At 46.5% G+C, this 16,946-nt stretch overlaps 1 protein-coding gene across 1 annotated transcript in view; it reads left to right on the forward strand.

Annotated features, from left to right (window-relative positions):
* Window positions 1–1,102: 1,102 nt before the first annotated feature.
* Window positions 1,103–16,946, forward strand: part of ADORA2B (adenosine A2b receptor) — a 48,074-nt gene continuing 32,230 nt past the window's right edge. The window contains exon 1 of the mRNA XM_058163841.1: window positions 1,103–1,938. Within this exon, the coding sequence (XP_058019824.1) occupies window positions 1,103–1,938 (836 nt within the window). The remainder of the gene's footprint in view (window positions 1,939–16,946) is intronic.

Here is a 16,946-nt window from a genome sequence, read left to right on the forward strand (position 1 = left end):
GCAAATCCTTCTGAGCATGGACAAAGCGCAATTCCATCTGAGCATGGACAGAGTGCAAATACTGTATTTTTGAGCATGGGCAAAGCGCAATTCCATCTGAGCGTGGACAAAGTGCAAATCTTTCGGAGCATGGACAAAGCGCAATTCCATCTGACCATGGACAAAGCGCAAATCTTTCGGAGCATGGGCAAAGCTCAATTCCAACTGACCATGGACAAAGCGCGAATATTTCTGAGCGTGGGCAAAGCGCAAATCTTTTGGAGCATGGACAAAGCGCAATTCCATCTGACCATGGACAAAGCGCAAATATTTCTGAGCATGGACAAAGCGCAATTCCATCTGACCATGGACAAAGCGCAAATCTTTCGGAGCATGGGCAAAGCTCAATTCCATCTGACCATGGACAAAGCGCGAATATTTCTGAGCGTGGGCAAAGCGCAAATCTTTTGGAGCATGGACAAAGCGCAATTCCATCTGACCATGGACAAAGCGCAAATATTTCTGAGCATGGACAAAGCGCAATTCCATCTGACCATGGACAAAGCGCAAATCTTTCGGAGCATGGGCAAAGCTCAATTCCATCTGACCATGGACAAAGCGCGAATATTTCTGAGCGTGGGCAAAGCGCAAATCTTTTGGAGCATGGACAAAGCGCAATTCCATCTGACCATGGACAAAGCGCAAATATTTCTGAGCATGGACAAAGCGCAATTCCATCTGACCATGGACAAAGTGCAAATCTTTCGGAGCATGGATAAAGCGCAATTCCATCTGACCGTGGACAAAGCGCAAATATTTCTGAGCGTGGGCAAAGCGCAAATCTTTCGGAGCATGGACAAAGCGCAATTCCATCAGAGCATGGCCAAACTGCCGCTCCTTCTGCAAAGCCATTTAATTATTATTATTAATTCTGTCTTTTTTTGCGGGAAATTCTCTCCTCTCTGCCTTATCCCAGCCAGGCGCTCCAATGCGCGGGGCTCCTGGGGAGAAAAAAACAAAAACAAAAACTCTACAGAGAGGGAAGCCTTTGCTCCAACAACAACCCCGCGAGGTAGGCCGGCCGAGCCAGAAACTCGCCTTCCTCCACCCACCCGGGCTACGGATGAGCTTCCCGGCGTCTCGGCCACCGCCCGCTTCCCTCCTCCGCACTCCGGGCCGGGCGCTCTCGAATTGCAGCGCCGCCCGACTCGGGGATTTACGGGAGAGCGGGCTCGGCCAATCACGGGCCGCGCTCGCCTCGGCCACGCCCCCCCCTCCGAGCTCCATGTGCCTTATAGCCGCGCAGCAGTGCCTGACTTGGCCAAAGGCGAGCGAGCGCCTCGCCGGGGAGTCGAGAGGGGGATCCGCTGTCGATCCGAACCGGGGGTGGGGGGGGGGAAGAACGCGCAGCCCGGTCGGCTGGGGCTCCGAAACCCACCATCGGGGTTTGCAGCCTAGTTTTGGCCGGTGGAGCCCCCCTCCTGCGGCCGGACCGGCGCCCCGACGGGGTGCGGCTACATGGCCTCTGGGTTCCCCACGCGGGGATGCTGGCCCCGCCGCCGCCGCCGCCGCTGAGCCCAGGTCGGGGACCGTCCTCCTCCTCCTCCTCCGGCGGGCGGCAGGCGGTCCCGTCCGCGCGATGCCCGCGCTGTACATCGCGGTGGAGCTGCTGATGGCGGCGCTGGCCATCGCGGGGAACGTGCTGGTCTGCTGGGCGGTGGCGCTGAACAGTCGGCTGAAGACGGCCACCAACTATTTCCTGGTCTCGCTGGCCGTGGCCGACGTAGCCGTGGGGCTGCTGGCCATCCCCTTCGCCGTGACCATCAGCGTGGGCTTGACCACCGACTTCCACGCCTGCCTCTTCCTGGCTTGCTTCGTGCTGGTTCTGACCCAGAGCTCCATCTTCAGCCTGCTGGCCGTGGCCGTCGACCGCTACCTGGCCATCAAGATCCCGCTTAGGTAAGAGGGCTGTGTATGTGTGTGTGTGTGGCCGGGCTCGCTGGCTTGAGCCACGCGTCTCGGCTGGGCTTGCGAGCGCCTTTCCTGCCTGGGGCTAGATAGAAGACCTCGGAGGGTCCCCATCCGGACCCGGTGGTTCGGTCAGCTGTTGCTCCGCAAAGACAGGGAGGGGAAGGGAGGATTTGTGGGTGTGGGTGTGTATCTTGTGTGTGTGGGTGTGAGTGAGTGAGAGCACTGCTGGGCCATCCTCCAGTATTGGGTTAAAGAAGAAAAGCTGGAAGGCCAACAGTCTTGGTTTGCTTTGGTGGGCCGGGGTGGGTGGGGCGGGGCTGGATGACCTCAAGGGGATCCCCTTTCCATGCTAGGATTCCATTTGGTGAATGGGATAAGGTGGAGAAAGGCAGGGAGGGCAGGGTGGGGTGGGGGATTTCTGTGTCTGTGTGTGTGTGAGTGTGTGAGAGAGAGAGAGGCAGACAGACAGATAGAGAGAATGAGAGAGAGAGAGAGAGATCACCCTGCTGGCCACCCTCCAGAGTTGGGTTAAAGAAAAAAAAAACTGGACCACCAAGTCATTTTGGACACTTTGGTGGGCGGGGTTGGGCTGGATGACCTCAAGGGGTCCCTTTCCATGCTAGGATTCCATTTGGTGACTGGGATAGGATGGAGAATCACATCCAGGGCTGTGTAAAGAGAGTCAAGAGGGCAGCCATGACAATGTTGGCAGCGGTGGGGTGGGTGGGTGCCCCCCCCTCCATTCCAGAGGCCCATAAAGTCCTTAGATTTACAATTGTCCATTTACAACTATTTGAAGTTACAATGGCATTGGAAAGAGTGACTTGTGACTGGTTTTCACACTTACGACGGTTCCAGCATCCGTCACGTGCTCAAAATTTGGACACTTGGCAGCTGGCTCGAAGTTACGACAGTTTGTGTCCCCGGGGGCCACGCGATCCTCTTTTGCGACCTTGCGATGAACAGTGGGGAAAGCCAGGCTCACTCAAACGACCGTGTGACTAACTGAACGACGGCAGTGATTCACTTAACAACGGTGGCCAGAAGGGTCGTAAAATGGAGCAAAACTCCCCGGATGAACTGTCTTTGTTAATAACAAAAATAAATAAATGTTGTGCTCAATTTGTGGTCATAAGTCGAGGATTACCTGTAATGCCCAGTGGGTTTCAGCCAAAGAAAAGCTCTTGAGAAGACCTAGTTGCAAAGACTAAGCTAAGATAGACTGCTCCTGTACCAGAAGAGCCACCGCCATCTTCTCAAGGAGGCTTGGGAATCGTCGTAAACAGAAACTGAAAAGCGTCTCAGCCATCCATTAGTCAACCTCTATTATTAGCCGCACACAACTCTCGGATTTGAACAAAAGGAGGTGTTGCTTTTGTCTTCTTAAGTGCAGGTTGCAGGAAGGGGCACCACTCTTCAATTTAGTTTTGTCCAGAGCCGCCTTACGCCCATTTGCCAGACAAGAAAACTGAGGCTCGGAGAAAAGAGGCCACCCAGAGAAGCATTGCACGTTTCTTAGCAAAGGAGGGGGGGCAGGAAGGGGAATCCCTCAATTGGGAAGAATAGAATAGAATAGAATTTTATTGGCCAAGTGTGATTGGACACACAAGGAATTTGTCTTGGTGCATAGGCTCTCAGCGTACATAAAAGAAAAGATACCTTCATCAAGGTACAACATTTACAACACAATTGATGGTCAATATATCAATATAAATCATAAGGATTGCCAGCAACAAAGGCAGGCAACAAAGGAAGGCAGGCAGGACTCTTGGGAGCTGTGTAATTCACCGCCACTGGAATTTACGAACTCAATACCAGTCACGGGACGGGATTGAGCAACTCCAGAGGGCCAGGAAGTCTTTGCCAATTAGGTAGCCCTCGACTTACGACCACAATTTAGCCCAAAATTTCCGTTGCTGAGCAAGAGAGCGGTTAAGTAAGTTTTGTCCCATTTTGCGACCTTCCTTGACATAGTCATTAAGTGAATCGCTGCAGTTGTTAAATTAGGAACGCTGTTAAGTGAATCTGGATCCCCCCCCCACCCACCCCGTTGACGTTGCTTGACGGCAGGTCGCAAAAGGGGGATCACCTGATCCCGAGGCACTGAGACTGTCATAACTGTGAGTCAGTAGCCAAGCAGCTGAATTTTGATCACGTGATCAATAGTCGTAAGAGTGAAAAACAGTCATAAGTCTGTTTTTAAATCCAGTGCCATTGTAAATTCCAATTGCCACTAAATTGAACAGTTATAATTAGGAGTTTTAAATGGGGTTTTAATTGTATTTAAAAAAAATTTAGGCCACTAATCGAATCAGTTTTTTATATTGTTTTTAATTTGTATTATATGCATTTTGTTTTTACTGGCTGTGAACCGCCCTGAGTCCTTTGGGAGAAGGGCGGTATACCAATATAATAAATAAATAAATAAATAAATAAGTTGAGGAATAAATAGTTAAAAAAAAAACTTCACAACATTCTTGCCAGGCAGGCAATCCATGGTTTGGTTCACACAATAAACTAATCCTAGATTCACCGACTTGGTTTGTATAACCAAGCCCATCAAACCTCTGTTTTTTTTCAGTTATGGTTGTAACTTTGAACGGTCAGAAAACGAAGTTGTGGCTAAGTTGTGAACTATCAACCAGTTTCACAAAAGTTGAACCCTAAAGTTGAAACGCTCTCTTGAGGTCATCCAGTCTGACCCCCGCCTACCAAAGTCTCCCTGATGTCAGGTGGTCCAGCTCCTTGAATCCACAATCCCAACTGCACTCACCCACCCACTTGGAATGAACTCACTTTCCAAATTCACACAATCTGGATTAACAGATTAATAGAGTTGGAAGGGACCTTGTAAGGTCATCAAGCCCAACCCCCACCCACCGGGGTAAAATGTAAGATTTGTTACATTTACCGGTTCTGTGGGCGTGGCTTGGGGGGTAATGTGACTGGGTGGGCGTGGCCAACCTTTCCCCCCCCACTTTTAAAAGCATTTTTTCTACAACCTCTTCAGCCGAAGAGGTTGTAGAAAAAATGCTTTTAAAGGATTCTGACAATCCCAGCTGAGCCATGCGATCATCAGAGGCTTTTTTTTTTAACTTTTAAAAGCATTTTTTCAACCGAAGAAAAAAATGCTTTTAAAAGTTAAAAAAAAAACACACCTCTGATGATCGCGCAGCTCAGCTGGGCCTGGGTGGGGTGGGGCAGGGATTTTTGCTACCGGTTCTCCGAACCACCTGCTGCCATTGCTACCGGATCGGGCAATCCGGTCCGAACCGGCAGTATTTCACCTCTGCCCCCCCACTCAACCAGGAGACCCTACACCAGGGGTGTCCAAACTTGGTCCCTTTAAGACTTTTGGACTTCAACTCCCAGAGTCCCTCAGCCAGCAAAGCTGGCTGAGGAACTCTGGGAGTTGAAGTCCAAAAGTCTTAAAGGGACCAAGTTTGGACACCCCTGCCCTACACCATTTATGACAGATGGCAGTCCAGTCTCTTCTTGAAAGCCTCCAGTGATGAAGCTCCCACAATTTATAGTATAGTATAGCCTTTATTCTCATTGTACATCATATATACAACCAACTTCCGAAGGCAACTTCTGTTCCATGGGTTGATGGTTCTCACTGTCAGAAAAATTCCTCCTTATTTCTAAATTGAATCTCTCCTTGTTCAGTTTCCATCCATTATTCCTTGTCTGGCCTTCGGGTGCTTTGGAAAATAGCTTGACCCCCTTCCTCCTCTCTGGGGCAGCCCCTCAAATATTGCAAGGCTGCTGTCATGTCTCCCGTAGTCCTTCTTTTCATTAAACTAGACATACCCAGTTCCTGCAACCGTTCTTCATATGTTTTAGCTCCAGTTCCCTAATCATCTTTGTTGCTCTTCTCTGCACTCTTTCTAGAGTCTCAGCATCTTTTTTATAGTGTGGTGAGCAAAACTGGATGCAGGACTCTAGGTTTGGTCTTACTAAGGACTTACTGCCACTTTATAGAGTGGTATTAGTACCTCCCTTGATCTTGATTGTATCCCTCTGTTCATGCAATTTAGGATTGCATTGGCTTTTTTGGCTGTCGCTGCACACGGCTGGCTCATATTTAGTTGGTTGTCCACTAAGACTCCAAGATCCCTCTCCCACTTACTGCTATTAAGCCTGGTTTCTCCCAATCTATATGTGTAGTTTGGTTTTCCTTGCCTAAGTGTAAGACTTTACTTTTCTCTACGTTGAATTTCATTTTGTTAGATAGGGCCCAGGGTTCAAGTCCGTCAAGCGCCATCTGGATCTTGAGCCTTTCCTCTATGTGCTGGCTACCAGTTTAAGTAGCATCTGCAAATTCGATAAGTTCCTTTTCTATTCCCTCTATAACAGAGGTGGGTTTCAGCAGGTTCTGACTAGTTCTGGAGAACCCGTAGCGGAAATTTTGAGTAGTTCGGAGAACCGGTAGTAAAAATTCTGACTGGCCCCATCTATTCTCTGCCTCCTAAGTCCCAGCTGATCGGGAGGAGATGGGGATTTTGCAGTAACCTCCCCCTGGAGTGGGGTGGGAATGGGGATTTTGCAGTATCCTTCCCCTGCCACGCCCACCAAGCCATGCCACGCCCACCAAGCCACACCCACAGAATTGGTAGTAAAAAAATTTGAAACCCACCACTGCTCTATAATCTACAGTAGGGGTCTCCAATTCCCCAACCTGGCTGGGGAATTCTGGGAGTTGAAGTCCTCCAGGTTTAATGTGGCCAAGGTTGGAGATCCTGGCTGGGGAATTCTGGAAGTTGAAGTCCTGCAGGCTTAAAGGGGCCAAAGTTGGAGACCCCCGCTGGGGAATTCTGGGAGTTGAAGTCCGCCAGGCTTAAAGTTGCCAGAGTTGGAGACCCTTGACCTATGGAGTCCTCGACTCACCAAAGTCACTTTAGTCAAGTTTTGAAGTTTCCCCCCCCCATCTCTGCTCACCTGTTCGTGGAGATCCACCTTCTTTCTTGTTTACCTGCGGTGGGAAGAACGACCGCCCCCATCTGTTTCTCAAGGACCCACGCCCCCTTCGCAGATGTTTTAACTTGTCCTACACCCATTTTGTGGTCTCCTTACCCATCGCTCCATCCTTAAAATTCCTCCTTGTTATTGAAAGCTTTGGGCCAACATCCCAGAGGGTCTGCCAAAAATATAAACGGGAATGATTTCCTCCTTGCCATTTTTTTTTTGCAATAAAATAAAATTTACATCGTGGTCCCAAATACAGCAGCTGGGGGAAATTTTTTTCCCCAGCATCTTTGGCTAAAAGCCTGTTGCTCCTTTGCGTGCAGCTCAGTCGCCGTTCCTCTTCCTTTCTGAGAATCCCCCTCCCCTTTTTTCTATCTACAGGATGGAGGGGGAGGGGGGTTTATGGGGGGGGCACAGATTTTTTTCCCCCCCTCCAAAGAGGGAACAGTTTTTGGAGCAGTGCATGGGTTCGGGTTCGAGGACCGTTTCTTGCAATCTCTTTGCAAATTGGACGTTGCTTTTGGGCAGCTGGGACTAGCAGTCCCATGAGCCACAGCTGGCTGGGTATAATGGGGGCGGCAGTCTGCAACCCGGGCTGGGAGTTGTCTTGCTGCAGAAAAGGCCAGGAAGGAGAACTAAGTGGGCATTTAACTACCAGCCAAGTATTGTACAATTGCACACTTCTGCAAAAGGAACACAGTTATGGACTTGCAAACGAGGTTTTTTTTTTGGCCTGGTGACACAAAATTTTAATTTTTAAAAAAAACACAACAATAACGAAGTTTTAACTGGATTTAAATAAATACCTTTAAAATAAATGTCAATAATTAAATTGTGAAAAGCGCAAACCATTACATTTTAAGTAAATGGAAACCATTAAATTTTAGGCGAATGGAAACAGTTACATTTTAAATAAATGGAAATGGTTACATTTTAAATAAACACGAACAACTACATTTTAAAGTAAATGTCAAGAATTACATTTGGAATTTATTTAAATAATTACATCGGGAATACATTGAAATAATTAGGGCCGGAACGATGAAATTTTAAAGAAATATAAGCAATGCCGTTTTAAATAAATGTAAAACGATTGCATTTTAAATAAATTTAAATGGTTGTACTTTGAATTCGTTTAAATAATTACATTCTGGATGCATTTAATCAATTAAGATTTAAATGCATTTAAACAAGGCTTAAAATAAATTTAGTTGTTTAAAATTTAAATACATTTAAATATTTTTTTTTCTAAAAAAGGATGAAGTTGCAACTCAGTTTAAACAATTACTTTTTAAATAAATGTAAATTACACTTTAAATAAATGTAAATAATTACACCTTAAATAAATGTAAATAATTACATTTTAAATGAATGTAAATAATTACATTTTAAATAAATGTAAATAGAATAGAATAGAATAGAATAGAATAGAATAGAACAGAATTTTATTGGCCAAGTGTGATTGGACACACAAGGAATTTGTCTTGGTGCATATGCTCTCAGTGTACATAAAAGAAAAGATACGTTCATCAAGGTAAATAATTACACTTTACATAAATGTAAATAATTGCACTTTAAATAAATGTAATAAAATTTTAAATAGATTGGAATAATGATTCAGTTTGAAAGAAATGTAAATAATTACATTTGAAACAACGTAAAAGACATAAATTGCTCCTTTCCTTCTTGGTTTCCAAACCCTTCAGCAAAAACATAAGAGATGCTAGAATTAAATTATCCTTTTTCAATGTAATCCCAGAGGATTACGGGCTGGAGGAAAAACCCGGTCCGGACTCCGCCGATCGGAGCGCTGGAGCGAATGCAAAGATGTGGGATATAGTTCCTTATTAGCATCCCCAGATTCACGTGATCACAATCCGAAGGCTTGGAAACTGACATGTACTTACGACGGTTGTGGTATCCCGGGGTCACATGATGGGGTGATGTTTTGGAAGCTTCTGACAAGCAAAGTCAGTGGGAAAATCAGATTTGTGTATTACAATTTGGCAGAAAGTTGCTGTGTTTTCCCAATTTTGGAAGGAGGAGGAAGACAAAATATTTGGGTATGTGACTGATGTTTCCGATGTCATTTCGCACCCGGTACCCAGGTCAACCGTCTCTCTCTCTCTCTCTCTCTCTCTGCCCATTGGATCCCTTTGGCTTTTACAGGCATCTTTTCCCAAGCGTCTTTTAGCGCAGGGGTCTCCAACCTTGGCCACTTTAAGCCTGGAGGACTTCAACTCCCAGAATTCCCCAGCCAACTTTGTTGGCTGGGGAATTCTGGGAGTTGAAGTCCTCCAAGCTTAAAGTGGCCAAGGTTGGAGACCCTGGCTGGGGAATTCTGGGAGTTGAAGTCCTCCAGGCTTAAAGTGGCCAAGGTTGGAAACCCTGGCTGGGGAATTCTGGGAGTTGAAGTCCTCCAGGCTTAAAGTGGCCAAGGTTGGAGACCCTGGCTGAGGAATTCTGGGAGTTGAAGTCCTCCGGGCTTAAAGTTGCCATGGTTGGAGACCCCGGCTGGGGAATTCTGGGAGTTGAAGTCCTCCGGGCTTAAAGTTGCCATGGTTGGAGACCCCGGCTGGGGAATTCTGGGAGTTGAAGTCCTCCGGGCTTAAAGTTGCCAAAGTTGGAGATCCTAGCTGGGGAATTCTGGGAGTTGACGTCCTCCAGGCTTAAAGTGGCCAAGGTTGGAGTCCCTGGCTGGGGAATTCTGGGAGTTGAAGTCCTCCGGGCTTAAAGTTGCCATGGTTGGAGACCCCGGCTTGGGAATTCTGGGAGTTGAAGTCCTCCGGGCTTAAAGTTGCCATGGTTGGAGATCCTGGCTGGGGAATTCTGGGAGTTGAAATCCTCTAGGCTTAATGTGTCCAAGGTTGGAGATCCTGGCTGGGGAATTCTGGGAGTTGAAGTCCTCCGGGCTTAAAGTGGCCAAGGTTGGAGACCCTGGCTGGGGAATTCTGGGAGTTGAAGTCCTCCGGGCTTTAAGTTGCCAAGGTTGGAGACCCTGGCTGGGGAATTCTGGGAGTTGACGTCCTCCAGGCTTAAAGTGGCCAAGGTTGGAGTCCCTGGCTGGGGAATTCTGGGAGTTGAAGTCCTCCGGGCTTAAAGTGGCCAAGGTTGGAGACCCTGGCTGGGGAATTCTGGGAGTTGAAGTCCTCCGGGCTTAAAGTGGCCAAGGTTGGAGACCCTGGCTGGGGAATTCTGGGAGTTGAAGTCCTCCGGGCTTAAAGTGGCCAAGGTTGGAGACCCTGGCTGGGGAATTCTGGGAGTTGAAGTCCTCCGGCTTAAAGTTGCCAATGTTGAGATCCTGGCTGAGGAATTCTGGAGTTGAAGTCCTCCGGGCTTAAAGTGGCCAAGGTTGGAGACCCTGGCTGGGGAATTCTGGGAGTTGAAGTCCTCCGGGCTTAAAGTGGCCAAGGTTGGAGACCCTGGCTGGGGAATTCTGGGAGTTGAAGTCCTCCGGGCTTAAAGTTGCCAATGTTGGAGATCCTGGCTGAGGAATTCTGGGAGTTGAAGTCCTCCAAGCTTAAAGTGGCCAAGGTTGGAGACCCTGGCTAGGGAATTCTGGGAGTTGAAGTCCTCCGGGCTTAAAGTTGCCATGGTTGGAGACCCCGGCTGGGGAATTCTGGGAGTTGAAGTCCTCCGGGCTTAAAGTTGCCATGGTTGGAGATCCTGGCTGGGGAATTCTGGGAGTTGAAATCCTCTAGGCTTAATGTGTCCAAGGTTGGAGATCCTGGCTGGGGAATTCTGGGAGTTGAAATCCTCTAGGCTTAATGTGTCCAAGGTTGGAGATCCTAGCTGGGGAATTCTGGGAGTTGACGTCCTCCGGGCTTAAAGTGGCCAAGGTTGGGGACCCCTGCTTTAGCGCACACACACAGACACACACACACACACAGAGGATTTGTTCAGCTCTCTCATCTTGTGGCAGGGAGTTCCACTGGCTGTGCTTCCCCAGTGGCTGTTTCAGCCTGCCAATGGAAACCTGCGATGGCACCGATGACAGGAAGGAAAGGAACGTCTGGCGCATGTGGGGGACAGGAAAGGAGTTAATCGGATGGGCACCGTTTCCTTTAAGCGGGGATGAAATGGTCATTTCCCGATTAGAGAGGACAAAGCTTGGATTAAAGGCTCTTCCTGGATTGTTCGTTGACCCTCATCTGCCTCCTTTGGGGGTTTTCAACCTTGGCTACTTTTAAGATTCCCAGGATGCTGTAGCCAGCTGGTTGCCCGGGGAATTCTGGGAGTTAAAAGTCCCCAGGTCTTTCTAGTTGGCGAGGTCGAGAAATACTGCTTAGAAATTCAGTGGGAAAATGTAGGCAGACTGTGGCCGCAGAACTCTGGACCTCTGGACATATCTGCCAAAATATACCCTTCCTTCCTTCCTTCCTTCCTTCCTCCCTCCCTCCCTCCCTCCCTCCCTCCTTCTTTCTTTTTCTTTCTTACTCTTTTCCTTTCTCCCTCCCTCTCTCTTTCTTTTTCTTTCTTTCTCTCTTTTTTCTTCTCTTTCTTTCTTTCTTTCTTTCTCTTTCTTTCTCCCTGCTTCACTCCCTCCCTCTTTTTCCCCCTTCTTTCCTTCCTTGTTTCCTTCTTTCCTTCTTTCCTTCCTTTTTCTTTCTTTTCTTTCTTCCTTCTCTCCCTCCCTCCCTCCCTCTTTCTTTCTTTTGTTCTTTCTTTCTCTTTCTTTTCTCCTCCCTCTCTCTTTCTCTCTTTCTTTTCTTTCTTTCTTTCTCTCTCTCTTTCTCTTTTTCTTTCTTTCTTTCTCCCTCTTTCCTCCTCTTTCTTTCCTTCTTTCTTTTCTTCCTTCCATCCTTTCTTCTTTTCTCCCTCCTTCTTTTCTTTCTCCTCCCTCCTTTCTTCCTTCCTTTCTCCATTTTTCTTTCTTTTCGCCTCCCTTTCTTTTCTTTCTTTCTTTCTCCCTTTCACCCCTCCCTGTTTTCTTTCCTTCTTTCTTTTTTCTTCCTTCCATCCTTTTTTCTTTTCTCCCTCCTTTTTTCTTTCTTTCCCCCTCCCTCCTTTCTTCCTTTCTCCATTTTTCTTTCTTCCTTTCGCCCTCCCTCTTTCTTTTTCTTTCTTTCTTTCTCTTTCTTTTTCTATTTTTTCTTTCTTCCTCCCTCTTTCACCCCTCCCTCTTTCTTTCCTTCTTTCTTTTTCTTCCTTCCATCCTTTCTTCTTTTCTCCCTCCTTTTTTCTTTCTTTCTCCCTCCCGCCTTTCTTCCTTTCTCCATTTTTCTTTCTTTCTTTCACCCTCCCTCTTTCTTTTTCTTTCTTTCTTTCTCTTTCTTTTTCTATTTTTTCTTTTTCTCCCTCCTTCACTCCCTCCCTCTTTTTTCTTTCCTTCTTTCCTTCCTTCTTTCCTTCCTTCCTTTCTTTCTCCATCCTTCTTTCTTTATTTTTCTTTCTCCCCCTTTCTTTCTTTCTTTCTTTCTTTCTTTCTTTCTTTCTTTCTTTCTTTCTTTCTTTCTTTCTTTCTTTCTTTCTTTCTTTCTCTCTTTCTTTCTTTCTCTCTCTCTTTCCCCCTCCTTCCTTTTCCCTCCCTCCCTGAATCACGTATCTCTGCATCGAAAACAACTCAGTGGCCTCATAATCAGCCCATCAATAACTTCAGCAAAAAATAAATAAATAAAGAGAATGCAATATACCACAAGAGTAATGATTTAATATTGAATATGTTTTCCTCACAAAGCCTTGAGAAGACTCAGACTCTTGCAAAAAAAAAGTGGTTTTTAAAAGCTTCTGGAGGACATTCCTAATAAGGGGGGGGTTAATTTGAATGGGGGGGGGTCGCTTTTCCATAATGTGGTCCCAGGAGGACCTGGTGCTTTCTACAATTGGCACTAGAATGGGGGGAGGTCACAACTCACATTTTCTAGGAGAAATTTCTTGGATGGCTGAAATCCTGCAGGGAAAGTTGGTTGTGCTAACGCCTTGGTAGCCAGTCCTGAATAACAAAATCACAGAGTTAGAAGGAACCATGGAGGTCTTCTAGTCCAACCCCCATCTGTTCCAGAAAGAGACGGTCTACCATTTTGGTCACAAATTGTAATCACGGAATTGCGAGACGCTCGCAACTCTTATCAATTATGTGACCGCGGGAACAATTTCAAGGGCAGGCTGTAACTCTTCCCAAGGCTGCCGTAACTTCAGACCTAGTTAAACTTACGGATGGCCATAAATCGAGGACTAGCTATAATTCTGAGGAGTGGGATGGGGAATGGGTCGCCAGGTCTCTCAAAAGCAGGAGAAAGGAATTTGCTCGGCTCCCTGACCGAAGGGAACACGGCAGGATAATGTGAATAATACAGTTGGAAGGGGCCTTGGAGGTCTTCTAGACCAACCCCCCGGATCAAGAGGAGACCCTACACAGGCACTTTGCAATCGTGGCAAATATACAGGTAGTCCTCAACTTAACGACCACAATTTCTGTGGCTGAGTGAAACATTGGTTAACTGACCTTCGCCCCGTTTTACGACTTTTCTCGCCATGGTTGTTAAGGGTATCGTTGCAGTGGTTCAGTTAGTAACATGGTTGTTAAGAAAAGCTGGGCTCTCCCTTCACTTTGCTTGTCAGAAGGTCGCAAAAGAGGATCAACACAATCCTGGGACATTGAAACCGTCACAAATGCGGGTCAGTTTCCAAGCGTCCGAATGCAAACCAAGTCCCCGCAACGGTCATAAGTGCGAAAAACGGTTCCCTTTTTTTCCAGGCCCGTTGAAACTTGAAACAGTCACTAGGTGAACTAGTTGTAAGTCGAGGACTGCTACCTGTACCAATTCAGACCAATGGCTGTCCAATCTCTGCTTGAAAACCTCCAGTGATGAAGCACCCCCAACTTCTAGTGGCCAGCTGTTCCGCTGGTTAATGGTTCTCCCTGTCAGGAAATTCCTCCTTAGTTCTAAAAATTGGTTGTGTCTCTCCTTGATTAGTTTCCCCACCTGAATTCTGAGGTCAATCGGGATTCATACAATATTAGACTCAGAGGGTTGAAAGGAACCCTGGAGGTCTTCCAGTCCAGCCCCCTGCTCAGGCAGGAGCCCCTACGCCATTCCAGACAAATGGCTGACCAGTCTCTTCTTAAAAACCTCCGTTGTTGGAGCACCCACAACTTCTGGTGGCAAGCTGTTCCACTGGTTAATTGTTCTCACTGTTAGGAAATCCCTCCTTATTTTTAAGTATGAATCTCAGAATACAGTCTATAACAGAGTTGGAAGGGACTCTGGAGGTCTTCTAGTCCAACCCCCAGCTCAAGCAGGAGACCCTCTACCATTCCAGACAAATGCACAGGTACCGGATATGTGGTACCTTGCTCAATAGTAGTAACTGTGAGAGGGATCTTGGAGTCCTAGTGGACAACCATTTAGATATGAGCCAGCAGTGTGCAGCAGCTGCTAAAAAAACCAACCCAGTTCTGGGCTGCATAAACAGGGATAGAATCAAGATCACGTGAAGTGTTAGTGCCACTTTATAATGCCTTGGTAAGGCCACACTTGGAATATTGCATCCAGTTTTGGTCGCCACGATGTAAAAAAGATGTTGAGACTCTAGAAAGAGTGCAGAGAAGAGCAACAAAGATGATTAGGGGACTGGAGGCTAGAACATATGAAGAACAGTTGCAGGAACTGGGTACGTCTAGTTTAATGAAAAGAAGGACTAGGGGAGACATGATAGCAGTGTTCCAGTATCTCAGGGGCTGCCCCAAAGAAGAGGGAGTCAAGCTCTTCTCCAAAGCACCTGAGGGTAGAACAAGAAGCAATGGGTGGAAACTAATCAAGGAGAGAAGCAACTTAGAACTAAGGAGGAATTTCCTGACAGTTAGAACAATTAATAAGTGGACCGACTTGCCTGCAGAAGTTGTGAATGCTCCAACACTGGAAATTTTTAAGAAAATGTTGGATAACCATCTGACTGAGATAGTGTAGGGTTTCCTACCTGGGCAGGGGGTTGGACTAGAAGACCTCCAAGGTCCCTTCCAACTCTGATATTATTATTATTATTAAATGGCTGTCCAAAAAACCTCCAGCATCCACAACCTTTGGTGGCAAGCCGTTCCGCTGATTAATTATTTTCACTGTTGGGAAATTTCTACTAATTTCTAGATCAGATCTCTCCTTGAATTTATGAAGTCAAAACTGGGCCCTATGGATTTATACGCTGAGAAATTGGCGAGCCTGATTGAACGAACAGATGTTTTTGCTTATTATTATTAGACAGGAACTTGGGCCGTTGTTATTCCAGCTGTTCCCCGATGCCCTAAAATGGGAAATGAGTTTTTATTACTTCACCCCATAGCCCCCCCCTCGAATAAAATTAGTTATTTCCTTGGGAGTTAGGGGGAGCAAGGGGAGGGGGGGAAATGTTGATTTATTTTTAAGAAGTCAAAAGAAGTCAAAGCCAAGATGGGACGTTACAACTTTATAAACGCAAGAAAAAAATAATAATAAGCCAGGTATTGAACTGAGGCGAGGTTTGAAACTACAGGCGTGTGGTGAAGAGTTGTGACAACATTGTGTGCATCGCGGTGCCATCGTCTGAGTCCACAAGGATGTTGTGAGCGTGTGACGTTGTTGTGGCTTCTGTTGGTCCCCACATAGGTAGAAAAGCTGAAGGCTGATGGGTATTTTTCTTTTTCGCTTTCCTGTTTTCTTTCCTTCTTCCTCTTTTTCACTTTCTTACTTTTTGTGTTTCTTCTCTCCCTTCCTTCTGTTTTTCACTTTTCCTTCCTTCCTTCCTTCCTTCCTTCCTTCCTTCCTTTTCTTTAACTTTCATGTTTTCTATACTTTCTTCTTTCCTTCCCTCTTTCACCTTCTTGTCTTCCTTCTCTCCTTCCTTTTCTTGTTTTCCTTCCTTCCTTTTACCTTGTTTTCCTGTCGTCCTTTTTGTTTTTTTCTTTCCTTCCTTCCCTTTTATACTTCATTGTTTTCCTTCCTTCCCTTTCTTTTTTAACTTTCTTGTACTTCTTCCTTCCCTCTTTCACCTTGTCTTCCTTCCTTCCTTCCCTCCTTCCTTTTCTTGTTTTCCTTCTTTTCTTTTTTACTTTGTTTTCCTGCCGTCCATTTTGTTTTCTTTCCTTCCTTCCTTCCCTTTTATACTTTCTTGTTTTCCTTCCTATCCTTTCTTTTTTAACTTCATTGTTTTCCTTCCTTCCTTCCTTCCCTTTCACTTTCTTATTTTCTTTCCTTCCCTTTTTTTAACCTTCCTTCCTTCCCTTTATTGTTTTCCTTCCTTCCTTCCTTCTGTCCTTCCTTCCTTGGCCTCTCCCTCCGTCCTCCCTCCTTCCTTCCTTTCTTCCTCCCTCCCTCCCTCGCTATCCATGGGAATTCCTCCCCCCCTCGCTTGTTCTGGGTCTGGGGGCAATGGACTTTGTCATTTTTGGGAAAGGCCTTTGCTGGGGGTGAAGAGTGAGAGAAAGCAGAGAGGTCTCTTTGTTTAGGATCGGAGCCATTATTTTTATCTCCTGTTTTGAATTTTGCAGGAAGGGATAAAAAATGTCGCTAACAAGCTATGATTCATGGCTAATAACTTAAGGGCCGTTGCCTCTTGCCTCCCCTTCTAAGGTCGGGAGATCTTGCTGGAGTGGAGTGGAAGGGAGGGTTTTCCAGAAATTGCTCCCCCCCACCCAGAATGTTTCCTGCTCCAGAGCAGCGGGAAACGTCCTGTCAAAAATGCCAATTATTTTATACCGTGATTGTAATATCTAATGCAGTTCATGTTTGGTCAGTTTCACGGAAATAAGTCCTCCCTTTATGAACAGAACAGGGACCAAAATTTCCACGGCTAAGCAAAGCAGCTGTTGCACCCGATTCTACGACCTTCCTTGCCACGGCCGTTAAGCGAATCACTGCAGTTATTAAGTGAACCACATGGTCGTTAAACAAATCAAGGTGTCCTCCCCACACTTGGCTTGTTGGAATCCAGCTGAGAAAGTCACAAATAGCAATCACGTAACGCCAGGACAATGTCGTTAATATGAATTAGTTCCCAAGCTCTTGAACTTTGATCAGGTGACCATGGGGATGCTGCAGTGGTCGTAAGTGTGA

This window comes from Ahaetulla prasina, chromosome 1, assembly GCF_028640845.1.
Source record: "Ahaetulla prasina isolate Xishuangbanna chromosome 1, ASM2864084v1, whole genome shotgun sequence".
In the NCBI taxonomy this organism is placed as follows: domain Eukaryota; kingdom Metazoa; phylum Chordata; class Lepidosauria; order Squamata; family Colubridae; genus Ahaetulla; species Ahaetulla prasina.